At 49.5% G+C, this 16,315-nt stretch overlaps 1 protein-coding gene across 2 annotated transcripts in view; it reads right to left on the minus strand.

The window, feature by feature from the left end:
• The window catches only part of LOC124257295 (importin-4-like), a 39,271-nt gene extending 27,414 nt beyond the window's left edge, over nt 1-11,857 (minus strand). The window contains exons 1-4 of one of the 2 annotated variants that reach the window (XM_046691308.1): nt 11,782-11,857; nt 10,272-10,410; nt 9,669-9,782; nt 8,261-8,377 (exon numbers count right to left, since the gene is read on the minus strand). In XM_046691308.1, coding sequence (XP_046547264.1) covers nt 8,261-8,377; nt 9,669-9,782; nt 10,272-10,290 — 250 coding nt within the window. In that variant the 5' untranslated portion in view covers nt 10,291-10,410; nt 11,782-11,857. Of the gene's footprint in view, nt 1-8,260; nt 8,378-9,668; nt 9,783-10,271; nt 10,418-11,781 lie in introns of those variants that run through there. The other variant, XM_046691309.1, reaches the window with a different exon arrangement.
• Between the last annotated feature and the right edge of the window lie 4,458 nt (nt 11,858-16,315).

The raw sequence follows: 16,315 nt of genomic DNA on the forward strand, positions 1-16,315 counted from the left end.
CACCAAGGGCGGCAGAATCTGAGCAGCTTAGCGTCTGCGTGGGTTGCCTAGGGCAGACAGCCTCGCCTGGTAAAAGCGGAACTCAGTCGAATCCCGGCGGCTGGTAGGCACCGCTGACCTGGGGGAATATACTCAGCAATACGTCGGCGGAAGGCACCTTTGCTCCTCGACCTCCCCAATGTCCATGGACTCGGCCCGAGCCTGAGTCGAGGCTGGAGTCTCCCTTGAAGAGGACCCGAACCCGACTTCGGTGGGCCGCGCACCGAACAGACACAGAAGGGAAGGGAAGAAGCTTAGCGCCCGCTTCAGTACCCGACACCACGCTCGGGAACTCGGTCCGAGGCGCGGGAGGAAGACCAGGCAAAACTGGTTCCTCCGCTCTCATGGGGGCGGGGCCGGCGCAGGGACGGAACCCCAGGAGAATCCTCAACGGACCATGCGCCAACTCCGAGAGGGGCATGGGGCCAACCTCCCCTCGGGGCACCCGAGGCGCCCGGACCGAAGCCAGAGGCAGCGGATCAACAGAGCGCCTCCAGGCCAAGGATCGAGCCCGAGGCTCGGCGATCCCACCCCAGACTCTCCGTCCCCTGCTCGAAGAGTGGGCTGTGGAACTCCTGGCGGGAGACCTCCAACCCGACTTCGGGAACAAGGGACTTCACCGAGTCCATGTGCTGCTGGAATAATTGCGTGATTAGAGACATGTCAAAACCGCTAGGAGCAGTTGAAGGCAGCCTGACTGCCGCGATTTAGCCTTTTGCCTTTAGTTTTGGCTTTTTTAGCTTTAGGCGGGGGACCTGGGTCAGTTCCCTCCCAGCCTCTCGCATTTCCCGATAGAAGAGAAAGTCTGCAGCCCGCCTCTTCTGAGCGCGTGGGGAGAAGCCCATACATATCTCGCACATGTCAGGATTATGGCTGCCTTTTTCAAGGCAAACTAGACACTTTTCATGACTGTCGGCACGGGGAATACTTTGCTCGCAGAGAGTACAACCGGTAAACGCCTGAAAGCAAACACGCAAGCATGTAACTAACAGCGGACCAGCAGCATAATATACACGTACAAAACATTGAAAATTTTCCCAAACCTGCAGAGGTTTTCAATTCTTTGAAGAGAGTCGTCCTTGGGGTACATATTATGCATTTTCCGGCTGTAAAATGTCCTGTGACAGTTGTATCAATGTTTTTTGAATAAAAAGATTGTACAATAAATAAACTCTTTTATTTATTATACGGACCCTACCTCACGGAGTTACCTCCCTTAAGCATGCTTTCAACTGGGTAGGCTCTAGACCCGTATCATCATTCCTTCTGCTGAATTCTCATCAGTGAACAGAATTGCGGGGAGGTCAAGGTGGGCCCTACCCCAAGGGCGACTCTCTTCAAAGAATTGAAAACCTCTGCAGGTTTGGGAAATTCTTTCAGAGAGATCGTCCTTGGGTAATTATATTATGCATAAACACAGACTCCCAAAGACCGAGGCCAGGGAGGAGGGAATTCTGTCAAGCACACACACAAAATATAGCGATCGTATCATGGAAAAAAATTGAACAGGCAGCCATAACACTCACCTGTCACTTTCGACCCAGTTTAGCTTCGAGAGGCATTATGGGAGGGAACTGACAGGGAGGATTTATTAACTCAAAGGCGACCTCTAGCATAATGAGACATTACACGTAGTGCGAATGTCAGTGAAATCCGACCCACTAAGTGGCTTCTTCATTGAGAGCACCGTGGGGAAAACAAAATACCACTCACTATACGATATCGTAACTCCTTAGAGAATCGAAGGGGGTACAGGTTCTCTGAGTGCTCGTAGCAGACATGTCAATAATGGAATCATTGTACAGTAAGCGTCCAACACAAACCAATAAAACCAAGACTCACTTGGTCAGGGGTGGCAGGACACTGTCCACTGGAGAAGCGATCACGACCAAAGCTCGCGATTAGCGTGAATGTGTATCGAGCTGATAATGGCGTATAAAAGTGCTTGGCGGCTCCAAATAGCGGCAGAGCAGATCTCTTCAATGGGGAGTGCGGCTGCAAAAGCTTTGATCGGCTACTGCCCTGACCGAAAGTGAGCCTTCAACCCCTCGGGGAGGCTTGCCCTTAGCCTGATAAGCGGCACAAATACACGAAACAAGCCAGCGAGACAAAGTTTGCTTGCTGCTGGCAGACCAGCCTTCCATACCACCGTAACAACAGAACAGCTGGGTACCCGTCACGGATCCCCGCGTTCGTTTGATATAGACTTTGGCGTCTTCACGGACATCCAACGGGTGAGTGCTCCGTAGAGTGGTCCCGATGTGGAAGGCTGGGTAAGAGTAGGAAGTTCGATAGGAGCTGTCACATGGAAAGCGTGATGTCGACCTTCGATTCGGTAAGTATCTGGGAGGCGAATGCTGACCGCGATCCGTGTGAAACACAGTCAGCGCCCGGGTCGGACGACATAGCATGTATATCGCCCGACTCTTCGACCAGATGTTACCGCCACCAGAAACACAGCTTTCCAGGTCAACAACTGAATGGAAATAGCCGATAGGTGTGAGAAAGTGTGGACCCGGACAGCCAATCGAGAAGCACGATCGACAAATCCAAAGGTGGACTGGTTAAGCCTGAGAGCAGGTCGAATCCGTTCAGCGCCAGCTAAGCGCTATGCGAGAGGTGCTGCCCCAGAAGAGCACCATCGACAGGGGTGTGAAAAGTGGAAATAGCGGTGGAGTAGCCACGGTAGATGGTCCGGCCGCCAGGCCTTCTTCCAAGCGAGCTTGCAAAACTCCAATACCGGACTAAATCCGCCAGAAAAGGATCTGCAATGCCCCTATCTGAACACCAGCGGCGCATAAGCGGGACCACCTATCCTCATACTGAGCGTTTGTCGAATCCGCCGCCGAAGCCAGAATTGTGTCTGCAACTGCTGCAGGAATTCAGCGTGCCTCGAGGTTAGACCTGACAGAGGCCAAGCCACCCACTGAATCCGTGGATTTGGGTGGGAAGCTCCGTTCTGAGTGAGAATGTCGGTCGCCAAAGGTAATAGAACAGGAGGCTGAGCCAGAAACCTGAGAATTACCGAAACCAGCTCTGTGACGGCCAAAGCGGTGCCAGTAGCACAAGTAGCGAGCTGGCTGGGTGGACAGCTGTGAAAGGACACGGGGAATGAGTGGTAGCGGGGAGGCATGAGCACTTTGCCCGTCCAATCCAGCAGGAAGGCGTCGGCAGCCAGCGCCCTCTGGTCCGGTATCCGAGAGCAGAACACGGGTGTCTGATGCGCCCCGCCGGACAAACAGATCCACCTCGAGCGACCCGTACAACTGGGAGATTACTGTGAATATCTGCCTGTCGAGCATCCACTTCGTCGCGGGGCCAGGATCCGGCGAGAGCATCTGCTCGCAGACGTTCTCCAGCCCGGGAGATAAACAGGGAGTACCTGACAATCGTGCTGGTCGCTCCAGAGGAGAAAGTCCCACGCTTCGAGAGGCGCTGGGGACACCGTGCCTCCCTGCTTCAGGATGCACGACATGGCGTCTGGTTGTCTAACTGAAGACGGACTACCTGGCCACGGACATGCTCTCTGAAGGCGCTCGAATACCAACGCGCACAGCTCTCAGCTCCAACACGTTGATGTGAAGGTGAGCGGACCCGGACCAGAGTCCGAAGCCGACGAACTACCAGAACGCCCCCAGCCCGTGAGGGACGCATCTGTCTGAACTGTGAGAGCTGGCGTCGGGATTTTCAAGGGAACCCCTGGTGAGATTCCCGACATTTGTCCACCACTGAAGGTGAGGTGTCAACCACTCGGGGACTGTGAGACTGCGGCTCCAGATCCTCCGTGTGAGTCCACAGCCGAGCCAAAGCTTGCTGTATGGGGCGCATCCTCAACCGCGCCCGCCACACTACAGAGATCATTCGCCGCCATATGGCCCAGTAGACGGAGCCAAGTCCGTGCTGGTGCCTGGGGCTGGGAGAGGAATGAAGATACCATCTCCCGAACTCTGGTGACCCGGTCGGGCGACAAGGAAACGAGATCCTTGTTCGTTTGGAATCGCTAGCCCAAGAAAACCAAGTCCTGGGTGGGTACCAGGTGGGATTTCTTGAGGTTGATGATCCACCCCAGTCGAGTTAGAATGTCTATCACTGTGTGAGTAGCATCTTGACTCGCTGGCTGTGTTAGTGCTCCGAGCAACCAGTCGTCTAGGTAAGGGTAACAACGCCTTCCTTGCGAAAGCGAGCTAGGGTAGCTGGGACTAACATGAGCTTGGTGAACACCCTTGGGGCAGTCGATATGCGAAGGGGAGCACCCTGAATTGGTAATACATCCCGCCGTGAAGAGAACCGGAGGTACTGCTTGAACGAGGGATGTATGGGTACATGCAGATACGCGCATCCTTTAGGTCGATTGGCGTGAGCCAATCGCCGGGCTGAACAGATGAGATCACCGCGCCAGTGTCTCCATCTTGAAGGATGGTACCGAGCATGCGATTCAACCCCTTGAGGTTGAGAATCGGGCCGGAACCGCCGTCTTTCTTCGGGACGAGGGAAATGCGTGGAGTAAAATCCCGCCTGTTCCTCTCCCGGTGGAAATCGCCGATTGCCCGGACTTGTCCAGCAGAGCCTGAACCGTCGGCGCAATATGTCCGCCTGGCTTGGCATGCGGCACGGAGTGCGGCGTATGCAGTGAAGTCGAGGCGGACTCGCTTCCACAGTGGGAGATGGCCTATGCTGACCGTGGCCAGCACCCAAAGCGTTGTTGGTAGCCTTCTCCCATTCCGGCAGGAATAGAGAAAGCGCCTCCCACTGGGATATGGGGTAGGAAGCGCGCGTGGACCCTAGTAGCGGAGCTGACTGGGTGTGACACACGGCTTGGCGGCAGCCTGTTGGGTTAACGGGAGGTCGGGCAGACCTCAGCGCCAGCCAAAAGGCTGGGAGCTAGTCGAGGACTGCTCCTTGCCCCTACCCTTGGCGGACCTACTCCTCCGCCTACCTACCAAGCGGCCGAAGCCAGCCCGGCAGACTCGGTGTAGGCTGCACCCGGCGGAGGAAGGTGGCGCGGGGCCTGAGGCGCGAGACACCGCTGGTGCTCCAACAAGGCCTTAGAATCCTTGAAGGAGGTAGCTGCAGCGGCAGCCTCCCGTATGACCTGCTGTGCCCGGGAAAGAGGGTCGCTCCCAGGCGGAAAGGGAGAGCCAGCAAGGTCTGCTGTGTTGCTGCCGAGTACCTAGGCGTCGACAGCCACAGCCTGCGCATCCCCATGACTGCGCACATCACCGTCGGCGCGGCAGCAGACCGCCAAAGAGTGTAGCGAGGTGAGCCTGAACTTCCGACAGCTGGACGGAGTAGTACGACAAGCGGGGACCGCGTCGCCAGCATGCCCCTCCGCCTCCAGGGCCGACCTCTGTATCGAGGAGAGGTAGGCCTCATGGACCACCACCGCACCTGCTGCATCAGCGTTCGGTAGACCTCCTCGTAGGTCGATGCAGCGTCGATGCGCAGAAGCGCCAGGGCAAAAGGTGGAGTGAGGGCCCTTGCCGAGCAGCCGGAGCTGCTCCGGAGGAAGCCGAGCCTCCCCAGAGGCGGCGGAAGTGAAAACACACTTCGTCAGCGATGCGGTGCGACGAACAGGGAATCCTCCCCAAGCTGGTAAAGCGCGCCGCGCGAGTTCAGGTAAGTCAAACCTGACTCGGGTACCAGACAAGAGGGATCGACCCGTCCGCGACCAGCGATGGCAGAATGCGGGCTGCGTCTGTGAGGGTTGCCTAGGGGCAAAGCGCCTCACCAGGCAAGCGGAACTCAGTCGAGTCCACGCAACCAGCAGGCACCAGCGGCCTGGGGTAGGCCCTCGGCAATTCTCTGCGGACCTCCCGCAAGGCGAAGCAAAGCGGAAGCTGCCGTCATGCTCCTCGACCTCCCGAGCTCCATTGCCTCGGCGTCCGAGCCCGAGTCAGAGGCTGGGTCTCCTCCCGTGAAGGACCCTAACCCGACCCGGTGGACTGCCTGGCGCTGGGCACCACAGGAAGGGAGGAACAGACCGACTGCTCCGTCGTCAGCGCCAGCCCGGCGTGCGTGGACCCGGTCCCGAGGCGGCTGGAGGCAGGCCAGGCAGAACTGGTGCCTCGCTCTCATGGGCGGGTGTGCGCGGGACGGAATACCAGGAATACTCAGCGGCCCAAGCGCCAAGCTCGAGGGGACTGGGAGCACCTCCCTCTCGAGCAGCAGCCGGCGCCCGGATCGAAGCCAGAGGCAGCGGATCGACAGGCGCCTCAAGGCTGAGGATCTAGCCGAGGCCGGCGATCCCACCCGGACTCTCCGCCCCGGCCCGAGTGGGCGAGGAACTCCTGGCGGAGACCTCCAACCGACTCGAGCGAAGGACTTCATTGAGTCCATCTGCTGCTGAAACATCGACTCCATTAGAGACATGTCAAAACCACTTTCGAAGAAGTGGTAGGGGAAGGGCCGCGGGATTTTTTCCTTTTGGGCGCCCGTTTAGATTTTGGCGGGGAACCTGCGTCAGGTCCCCTCCGCCTCCGCGCATCTCGCGGTAAAACAGGGTGTCGGCCGCCGCCTCTTCTGTGCCGGGGAAAAGGCCAGACAAATTGAACATGTATCAGCCACATGGCCCGTCTTCTCCAGACAGGCCACGCGATTGGGAGTGACTGTCAGCCCGGGAATACTTCCCCACAGACCGAACAACAGGTAAAAGCCTGGAAACAAACCGTAAACATGTTAGTTAACTTGTGGCCAGCAGCAGAGAAACACGTAGAAAACATTGAAAAATCACGTGAAGGTTACCACGGAAAGTAATAGTTGGTTTTAAAGCGCAATAATACGACGCAGCACGCAGCTAAACTTCCCGCCATGGCAGAGCAAACTTCGTAAACCACGGGGGAAAGTTTGCGTGTATTTTGATAGTACTTATACAAAGTCACAATTATGAAACAACCACTGTAAGGCTTTACTGTTATTGTTTTAGACAAATAAAACCAAACATACAGGTGGTGTCTCAGACATCTTAAAAATACAAGCGCCCGTGCGGCTCATGAAAGGTAATCACAACGAACGTCTGTTCAGGGCCGTGACAGCAGAAGGAATGATGATACGGGTCTAGGAGCCTACCCAGTTGGTGCGCATGCGCTAAGGGAGGTAACTCCGTGAGGTAGAGTCCGTATAATAAATAAAAGAGTTTATTTATTGTACAATCTTTTTATTCAAAAAACATTGATACAACTGTCACAGGACATTTTACAGCCGGAAAATGCATAATATGTACCCCAAGGACGATCTCTCTGAAAAAGAATACGTGAATGCGACCACGGGAAGAAATAGTTGGTTAAAACGCAATATTACAACCACGTGGCACGCTAAACTTCCTGCCATTGAATAGCAACACGTGCGTAAACCACGGGAAAGTTAGCGTAAAATAATTAATACAAAGTCACAATTATGAGACAACCGACCGCAAAGCTTTACTGTTCCTTTCCAGGACAAAATAAAGACCATACATACAGGTGGTGGCGTCCCAGACATTATTCTCTTAAACTTCGAAAGCGTGAAGGAGTTCAGCTCTGCACGACACATCCATACATGGCAGTGACAGCAGAAGGAATGATGATACAGGCCTAGGTGCTTACCCAGTTGGTGCGCATGCGCAACGGGAGGTAACTCCACGAGGTGGGGGCCGTATAATAAATAAAAAGAGTTTATTTATTGTACAATATTTTTATTAAAAAAGATTGATAAAACTGTCACAGGACATTTTCAGCGCGGAAAATGCATAATATGTACCCCAAGGACGATCTCTATGAAAAAGAATGAAGCATAGTGCACTGCCCTTAAAACAGCGGTGAAATCAAATTACTCTTACGAGGGAGGGGCGGTGGGGTAGCCTAGTGGTTAAAGCATTCGCTCTTCATGTGAAAGATCTTGGTTTGATTCCCCACATGGGTACAATGTGTGAAGCCCATTGGTGTTGTCCCCCACTGTGATGTTGGTGGAATATTGCTAAAAGCAGTGTAAAACTAAACTCACTCACTTACAAGAGAGATGGTAGCTATGGAGGTGGTCTATGGGGATCAGGGTATACATTCAAACCGAATAAATACACAATACCCTTATCAAGGATGGAAACAATGATGCAGTCTGACAGAGGAGGAAACAATTACTATCTGGTTGAAATTATTTAACAATAACAAAAGTTGTAAATGCAACAGTCACCTCCTATTTCAACTATGAGAAACTTCCATTTTAACTGTGTAGCTATATACTATCGTACCTATAGTCTGTATCTGTAGTTTCCTCATGTCCTCATTGTCGACGGCAGTGAGGTAAACTTTGAAGTGATCCATCACCTCAGGGAAGTATGGCACCAGACCCTCCTTGGCTGCCAGAGCTGCAGGAACAAAACACAAGTGGAGATTGAGGGTTTGATCTACAGAGCACCATATGGGTCTTAGGGTGATGTACAGGGCATGGTTTGGGGTGTGGGGGTGATCTACAAGCCAGGGTGTGGGGCTGGGGGTGCTATACTGGGCAATCTGTGGGGGGTAGAGGTGACCTGGGAGCCGGGGGTGATCTACAAGGCACCTGCGGTGGGGGCTTGGGGTGCTATACTGGGCAATCCGTGGGGGTAGAGGTGATCTGGGGGGCTGGGGGTGATCTACAAGGCACGGTGTGGGGGCTGGGGATGCTATACTGGGCAATCTGTGGGGGTTGAGGTGATCTGGGGGCGGGGGTGATCTACAGGACATGGTGTGGGGGCTGGGGGTGCTATACTGGGCAATCTGTGGGGGTAGAGGTGATCTGGGGGCTGGGGTGATCTACAAGGCACGGTGTGAGGGCTTAAGGGTGCTATACTGGGCAATCTGTGGGGGTAGAGGTGATCTCTGGGGGCAGGGGTGATCTACAGGACATGGTATAAGGGCTGGGGTGATCTACAAGGCACGGTGTGGGGGCTGGGGGTGCTACACTGGGCAATCTGTAGGGGGTAGAGGTGATCTGGGGGCTGGGGTGATCTACAGGACATTGTATGGGGGCTGGGGGGTGATCTACAAAGGCACAGTGTGGGGGCTGGGGGTCTATACTGGGCAATCTGTGGGGGTAGAGGTGATCTGGGGGCTGAGGGGTGATGTACAGAGCATGGTGTGGGCCTGGGGGTAATCTGTAGGACACCATATCGGGCTGGGGTAATCTGTTGGGCACCATATGGGGCTGGAGTTGATGTACAGAGCATGGTGTGGGGGGCTGGGGTTGATATACAGAGCATGGTGTAGGGGTTGGGGGTAATCTGTAGGGCTGGGGTGTTATACTTGGCAATGTATGGGGGCAGGCATGATCTTCAGGGCATGGTTTGGGGGCTGAGGGTGATCTACAGGGCATGGCGTGGGGGCTGGAGGTATTATACTGGGCAATCTGTGGGGGTAGGAGTGGTCAACAGGGCATGGTTTCGGGGCTGGGGGTGATCTTCAGGGCTGGGGTGATCTACAGGGCATGGGGTGGGGATTACCGAGATCAATCAGTCACTGCGGGTTCGGGAAATCTGTAGAAAATATTGTGGGGGCAGGAGGTTTCACAGGAAGAGATGCTGAAGGGGATGCAGGAAGAAGACGAAGGACACAGTGTGGGGCTGGACATAGGGCACTGGGCTGGGGCAGGGGCTACTCCAGAGGGTCAGAAAGACTCACCTGCAGCTCCTAGTGCACTGATGGCCAGCTCCTTGGCTCTCATCGATGGGGAACTCTTCAACACCGTCAACAGGTGCTCCATCAGGTTCGGCAAGAAAGGAAGAATTTCTTTTTCTGAAAATCACAAAGGTTACAATTGCTTCCAGGACACTGATGTCATAAATACAGACCACTCAGACCATGACCTTTAGGGGTGAGTGAACATTGCTTTTTGATTATCGATATTTACATAGATAACAAAGAACAAGAAACATGTATGAAACCCAACCATTAACTTGTAGTCCCAGCAATTCAGAAGTTTACATCTGGCTCCAAGCATAATTTGGAGTTCAGTGCTACGTGGACTCCTTCCTGCTGCCTGCCAGATTGAACAGAATTTTACTCGACTCAGGCTTCAGACAATGACTGACTGAGTTTGGTTTTACGCCAATTTTAGCAATATTCCAGCAACATCACCGCGGGGGACCCCAGAAATGGGCTTCACACATTGTACCCATGTGGGGATTCGAACCCGGGCCTTCGGCGTGACAAGCTTTAACCATTAGGCTACCCAACCGCCCCTCAGACAATGACTAAAGTTGCTGACTACTACTATTCACACACCTAGATTTTCAATAAACATTTCCAGGGCGTAGTAGCTCTTGGTGAGACCCTTTGGGTTCTTGTCGGCCTCTTGTGTAGCACGACCAAGATACTGGAACAACAGCGGCAGTAACTCCGAGGCAAACTTGCTGATGTTTGGCTATGATGGAGAAGGAATAAACATTTAAGTTTTAATTTTGGACAGATTTAAATCTTCATCAATGTCTTCATCATCAATATTAAAAGGGACTGTATGCCACTGTTCAGTTAAACATTCAATTTCTCATGTACTACTGCACATTAGATTGTGTTGAAAGAATCATACCGATTTTAATACTAACTGTTTGTTGCACTCAGAATTATTCCAGGTATACGACAGTGCTGTCTTTACATGGGCAAGTGAGTGATATCATGAGCTTCAGTCGACCCAATGGAGATACAATGATCCAATCAAGTCAACAAGCCTGATCACCTGATCCTGTTAATCTCCTCTTAAAACATACATGGATCAATTACTAACATTTATGAGTGAAAACTCTGAACAAATTCCCCATTAGCAAATATGAGGTGAGGTGAGGTGAGGTGAGGTGAAATTGGGTTTAACGTCATGCTTGAGAATATTTCGCTCATATGACGACATGCATGCGTGTGTATGTGTATGTGTATGCGCGGCTGCTTGTACTAGCCCAGTCTGAAGCTGGTTTTATAGTGCTAGCTTTTATAGTGCTAGCTCACTGAGATACCATGCCGCAGTGAAGCATGAATACCCCACTCAGACACATTATACTGACTCAGAGCCGACCAGTCCTTGATGTACCCATTAATGCCGAGCGCCAGGCAGGGACCAACAAGTACCATATTTTAACGTCTTTTGGTCTGACGCGGTCGGGGATCGTACCCGCGACCTTCCCCTCTCCGGGCGGACGCTCTAACCACTACACCACGGAGGCGGTCAGCAAATATTAAATATCAAAACAATTGAAATCCCAGTATGCACTGTCAAAACAACTATCTCTGCCATTCATTCACATCATTGTAGAAAAAGTGACCCAAACCAGCCAATCTGCTAGTGCATTTGTTGTTTAATGTCACACTTAGCAATATTCCAGCTAAATAATATCTATAAACAATCGAGTCTGGACCAGACAATCCAGTGACTGGCATCCCGGATATCAGTCTACACCACAGGGATACTATGACATACATCAACCAAGCCATTGAGTCTGGACCAGACAATCCAGTGACTGGCATCCCGGATATCAGTCTACACCACAGGGATACTATGACATACATCAACCAAGCCATTGAGTCTGGACCAGACATTGGAGTCTGGACCAGATACTATGAATCCAGTGACTGGCATCCCGGATATCAGTCTACACCACAGGGATACTATGACATACATCAACCAAGCCATTGAGTCTGACCACCCAATCTCATTAGTCGCCTCTTTCAACAAACATGGGTTGCTGAAGACTAATTCTAACCCTGATCTACATGGGTTCCAGCCAATCTGTGTTGCTATGGTTACCTGTAGATGCTCGAGGAGAACTGTCCCAGGGCAAACAGGGCCGAGTTTCTAACAATGGGATCGGGATCACTCAGGCCTTTACATACACACTGCAGGATTGCGTTCAGGTGTCTGGAGGTGGTAATAATAATAAACATTTTCAGCTCCTGGGGAGAATAAAACCATGGAGAATCAACTCAACACATTCAGCAACATTCAAGGGACCTTTGATTAGCAAACAATTCTTCTCTTAAACAAGAGAGAGTTGTTAAAAATAAGTGAGATTATCGACATGTTTGTGAGTACCAGTAAGTGAGGGAGTGAGTATGGTTTTACGCCGCTTTTAGCAATATTCCAGCAATATCATGGGCAGGGGACACCAATGTGAAATGGGCTTCACACATTGTACCCATGTGCCTTTGCTATTTTTGATTCAGTAACCAAGAGACATTTACATTGATAAAACGCGTGCAAATCTCTGCACCAAGGTGAGTGATTGGATATAGCTTTATGCTGCTTCAACAATATTCCAGCAATATCCACGCGACAAGAGACATGGGCTTCTTACAATTGTTTGTATGTTAGAATCAAAGCAAGGCATTTGTGATGACCCCACTTCCCCTCACCAGAGTGAGTGAGTGAATATGGCTTTTATGCTGCATCAACAATATTCCAGCAATATCAACGGCAGGGGACGATAGACATGTACTTCACACATTGTAACCATATGTGGAATCAAACCCTGGCCCCAGCATGATCATGAAACACTTTTTAACAACTAAGCTACCTTATATGCTATTATTCCCTGAAGTGAATGAGTCACTGAGGGTCTATTTTGATGCTATGAAATATGCCATGAAAACACTCCCCGGAGACAAGAAAGGCTTCACACTTCATCATTATAGAGCTAAGTTTTCAGCTGCAGTAGTGGGCTGATGTTGATAAGTCAATATGGTAGCTTACTTGTTCATGATGTAGTCGGCACACCCCTCGGCATATCGCCATGGCGATGTCATCTAGCTTCGGAAGCCTGGCTTGTCACTGGCCAGACCACTCTCAACTAGAGGCATCTTAAAGAAGACATATCTTATAGTTACCATAGCAACAGGGCGCATGGTTTCTCATTACATCTGAAGCTCGACAATGTCTACATAACATAAACAAATTTGTTATTAAAATATTTCATTGCATTCACAGTATGGCAGGGTTGATGAAATCAAAATGACACATACAATCTGTAAGGATTTAATAAACTAAAATATCTTGGACTTGTTTAATAACAAATTTATCATCTTACCACTTCTGGGACAAGCTTCTCTGGCGGTAGATGAAGAGCCAGCGTGTCAATAACCTGTACAGAAAATACACTGATAAACACTGAGATGTAGTTACGTACACAGTCTAAGTAAACTTAGGCTCAGTATTATTCATTACACTTCTATACTAGGTCTAACAAACCCCTGTAGAAAGTCGCGATCAGCTAACCTTTTAGGCGTCTATGAGCCATCAATCAAACAATGATAGCAGTGTAACGAATAATACTGAGCCCAAATTTACTTAGACTGGATGTCTTTTGAGGGAAAGGTCAAACTACAGTGAACACTGAATTTAGCGTTCGGGACTCTCAATATACAAGAAAATAAAAATGTGAGCTATTCGTCGTCTGACACCGTAGTCATGGGTAAACCAATCATCAAGCTAAAGAAATTGCGACTGTCACCGAAGCTGCTTATTATGCAGCACCTGATTGGCTGAAGTAAACCCTACGACCTACACCGTACATTAATATAACCCGAGAAATAGATATAGGTCAAGTAACTGCTTTGCATATTTGTCATGAAAGAGAGAACAGTGAGTGGCGAGGTGAGTTTATTTTGCCGCTTTTACATAATATTCCAGCAATATAACTGGCATGGTACCCAGAAATGGGCTTCACATTGTGACAGAACCGGATCTTCAGCATGACAGGCGGGACACTAGAACCCGATCTTCAGCATGACGAAAGTTTGGTTTAACGCGGAAGAGTTTAACCACTAGGCTACCCTCGTTAATCCGGACCCGTTTCTCAGAAAATGGTGAAATCCGGACTTCTTGGTTTAACAACGAATCGGAAGAGTTTATCAACATGATTACGAGTGACATCCGGTCTTGTTTATATATTTACCAAAGGTAATATCCTATAAGCGCTTTTGATTTGTGATATGTAAATGAATTGCGTCACGACTTGTGACTTGCAGCATTGTCGTAAAAAGCATCCGCTTTTAGTGTGTGAGTCTGGCAAAGAGACAATCCACAAAACAGTTGATCATCCGCCTTTGTGGGTGTCAAAGTGTAAAAGTAGTCATTTATACTACCAAAAGGCGCGTGAGAATGCATCCCGCGAGACCCACCGCGCGGGTGTGAGTCGATATTTTAGTCATTTTACTGCGTGAGGAAATGCTCGATTTTAATAGGGGAATCCGGCAATCTGGCAGCTGGATGCAACACTGTAGGTAGGTCATAGCCACACAGGATCATGTGGGAGGGCGTCTACCACTTTAGGAAATCACAAGTGCTAGTATGATGCTAGGAACATAAACTGGCTAAACCAGGACTCAAACCAATATTCAAAAGGTTTCTGATATACCCAAGGGACACAACTCTGCACAACAAAAATATGGTACCTTAGACAACTGGGCTTCCCAGGAGCCCTTCATGATATTGCACAGAATCGAAAACCTGCTTTTACAGACTTACAATGATTTTACGTCACGAGACCTGATAACAACAGCTCATGATTGATAGGGTAAAAGATCACAATTATTGCAAATTTCGCATAAAAAATATTGAATCAAAGAGAACAACTAGTTAACATATCTCTGAGAAATTGAACAAACAGATCAAGCCGCCAGCAAACAAGGTATAAACATTAAAAGAAAAATAACAGACTGGAAAAAACAACAAGAAAATAACTCTGTCCATTTTCACCTGTGAAGCCACCTTGCTTGGGCTGTCCACACCTGAACTCTGTCCACACAAAACACAGTAGCACAGACCTTGTTGTAATTATGTCTCACAGGATTTACTGACACACCAAAATAACTCCAAAGAAAGCACCACTCAGTAAAGAATTGTTTTTGAAGATTATTGTGAAAGATGAACTTAAAACAAAGATGAAATACGCTTCTTAGTGCTTATCATAAAAGAACAAGATTTTGACACAATAAAAAGGATATTGAAAAGATGAAAATGGTGGGCCACTGTTTGATTCTTGGTTGACTGGATGGGTCAAGTGTGCTGGCCAGCTTTTCACTGAGGCTCAAAGTCTGATGGCTAAAGTCATAACTCCCATATTTAAACATAGACTTTGTTGCGAAGCATAAAGCTCACCGCAAGCTACAAACAACGTCACAATACCCGGCGTAATTTGTAAAATTTTGCTCAAACGCTTGGCAAAACAAAGTCATGTGATGTCAGCCTAGCAATAGGGTACATAGGATAGATGACTGCATAAGCTTCTCTCCAGTCATCTACCATCTCTACATGTAATGCCTCTGTATATACTCAAAGGATGTTGAGAGTCTTCACTATCTTTTTAGTGAAAGTAGTCCCACTGTGAATAAAGCATGAACTTTGAGGTATTAAACACTTAGTAATACCAGCTTATTCTTGTCTATCAGTGGTACATCTTCTTCAGCATGTAATGAACTATAGATCAACTCAAATTGAGTTCCCATTATATGCCAATTTATCATGGAGATCCCCCAAAATGTTAATGATTAGCTAATGACAAGGATCAAGCCTGTCTGTCATCATGTCTAGTTTGAGTACAATGTCTGATGTTATGTTCATAAATGTTTGTGATCCCTCTAATCTGGACAGAGCTGTACCTGTGGTGCATACTGTCCAGGTGAGTGTGACTCCACGCTCTTCATCCTTCTCTACAGTATCGTCATCCTCCTCCATAGTAGTGCGTCATGACAGTGAAGACATCACTCTGGAGGATGGTTGGCACTTCAACTTCTGTTCATGATAGCCTGGGGAAACAAGTGTAGGTGAGCGAGTGAGTGAGTGAAAAGAGTGAGTGAGTGAGTGAGTGAATGAGTGACAAAAATATTGTGTACTATTACACATCAGCAAATTAGCAACTACCAGCTCTCAAGAGAAGTCAGTCTGACAGACACTGTAGTGAGTGAGGTGATATGGAGGGTACAGTCAGTCAAACATGGATGTTGTACTTAGTTATTCTTCAATATTGTATTATATTTACATGATGATGACATATATTTATGACCAGTCATGCTGCATGTACCTTTTTCTCTTGAGTCTTGTGAGTGAATTAATAGAAGGACATGTACCCTTGACCCACTACAGCATCTCCAAGTTCACCCATTTGCTGCTAACTGAAAAAATACAAGTAGAATGAAGCCAGTGAATGGAATCACAGCTAATACTGAGGATTCAAGGTAGTTTCAGGGGTTCGAGCCCCCCACCTCCCCTCTCAAATGACTAAAGACCCACATTGGGGGCAATTCTGGTTCCGATCATGAATGTCTAGTAACAGTGTATTCGATGT

Source organism: Haliotis rubra, unplaced genomic scaffold (genome assembly GCF_003918875.1).
Source record: "Haliotis rubra isolate DU_JTF1 unplaced genomic scaffold, ASM391887v1 Scf656, whole genome shotgun sequence".
Classification (NCBI taxonomy): Eukaryota; Metazoa; Mollusca; class Gastropoda; order Lepetellida; family Haliotidae; genus Haliotis; species Haliotis rubra.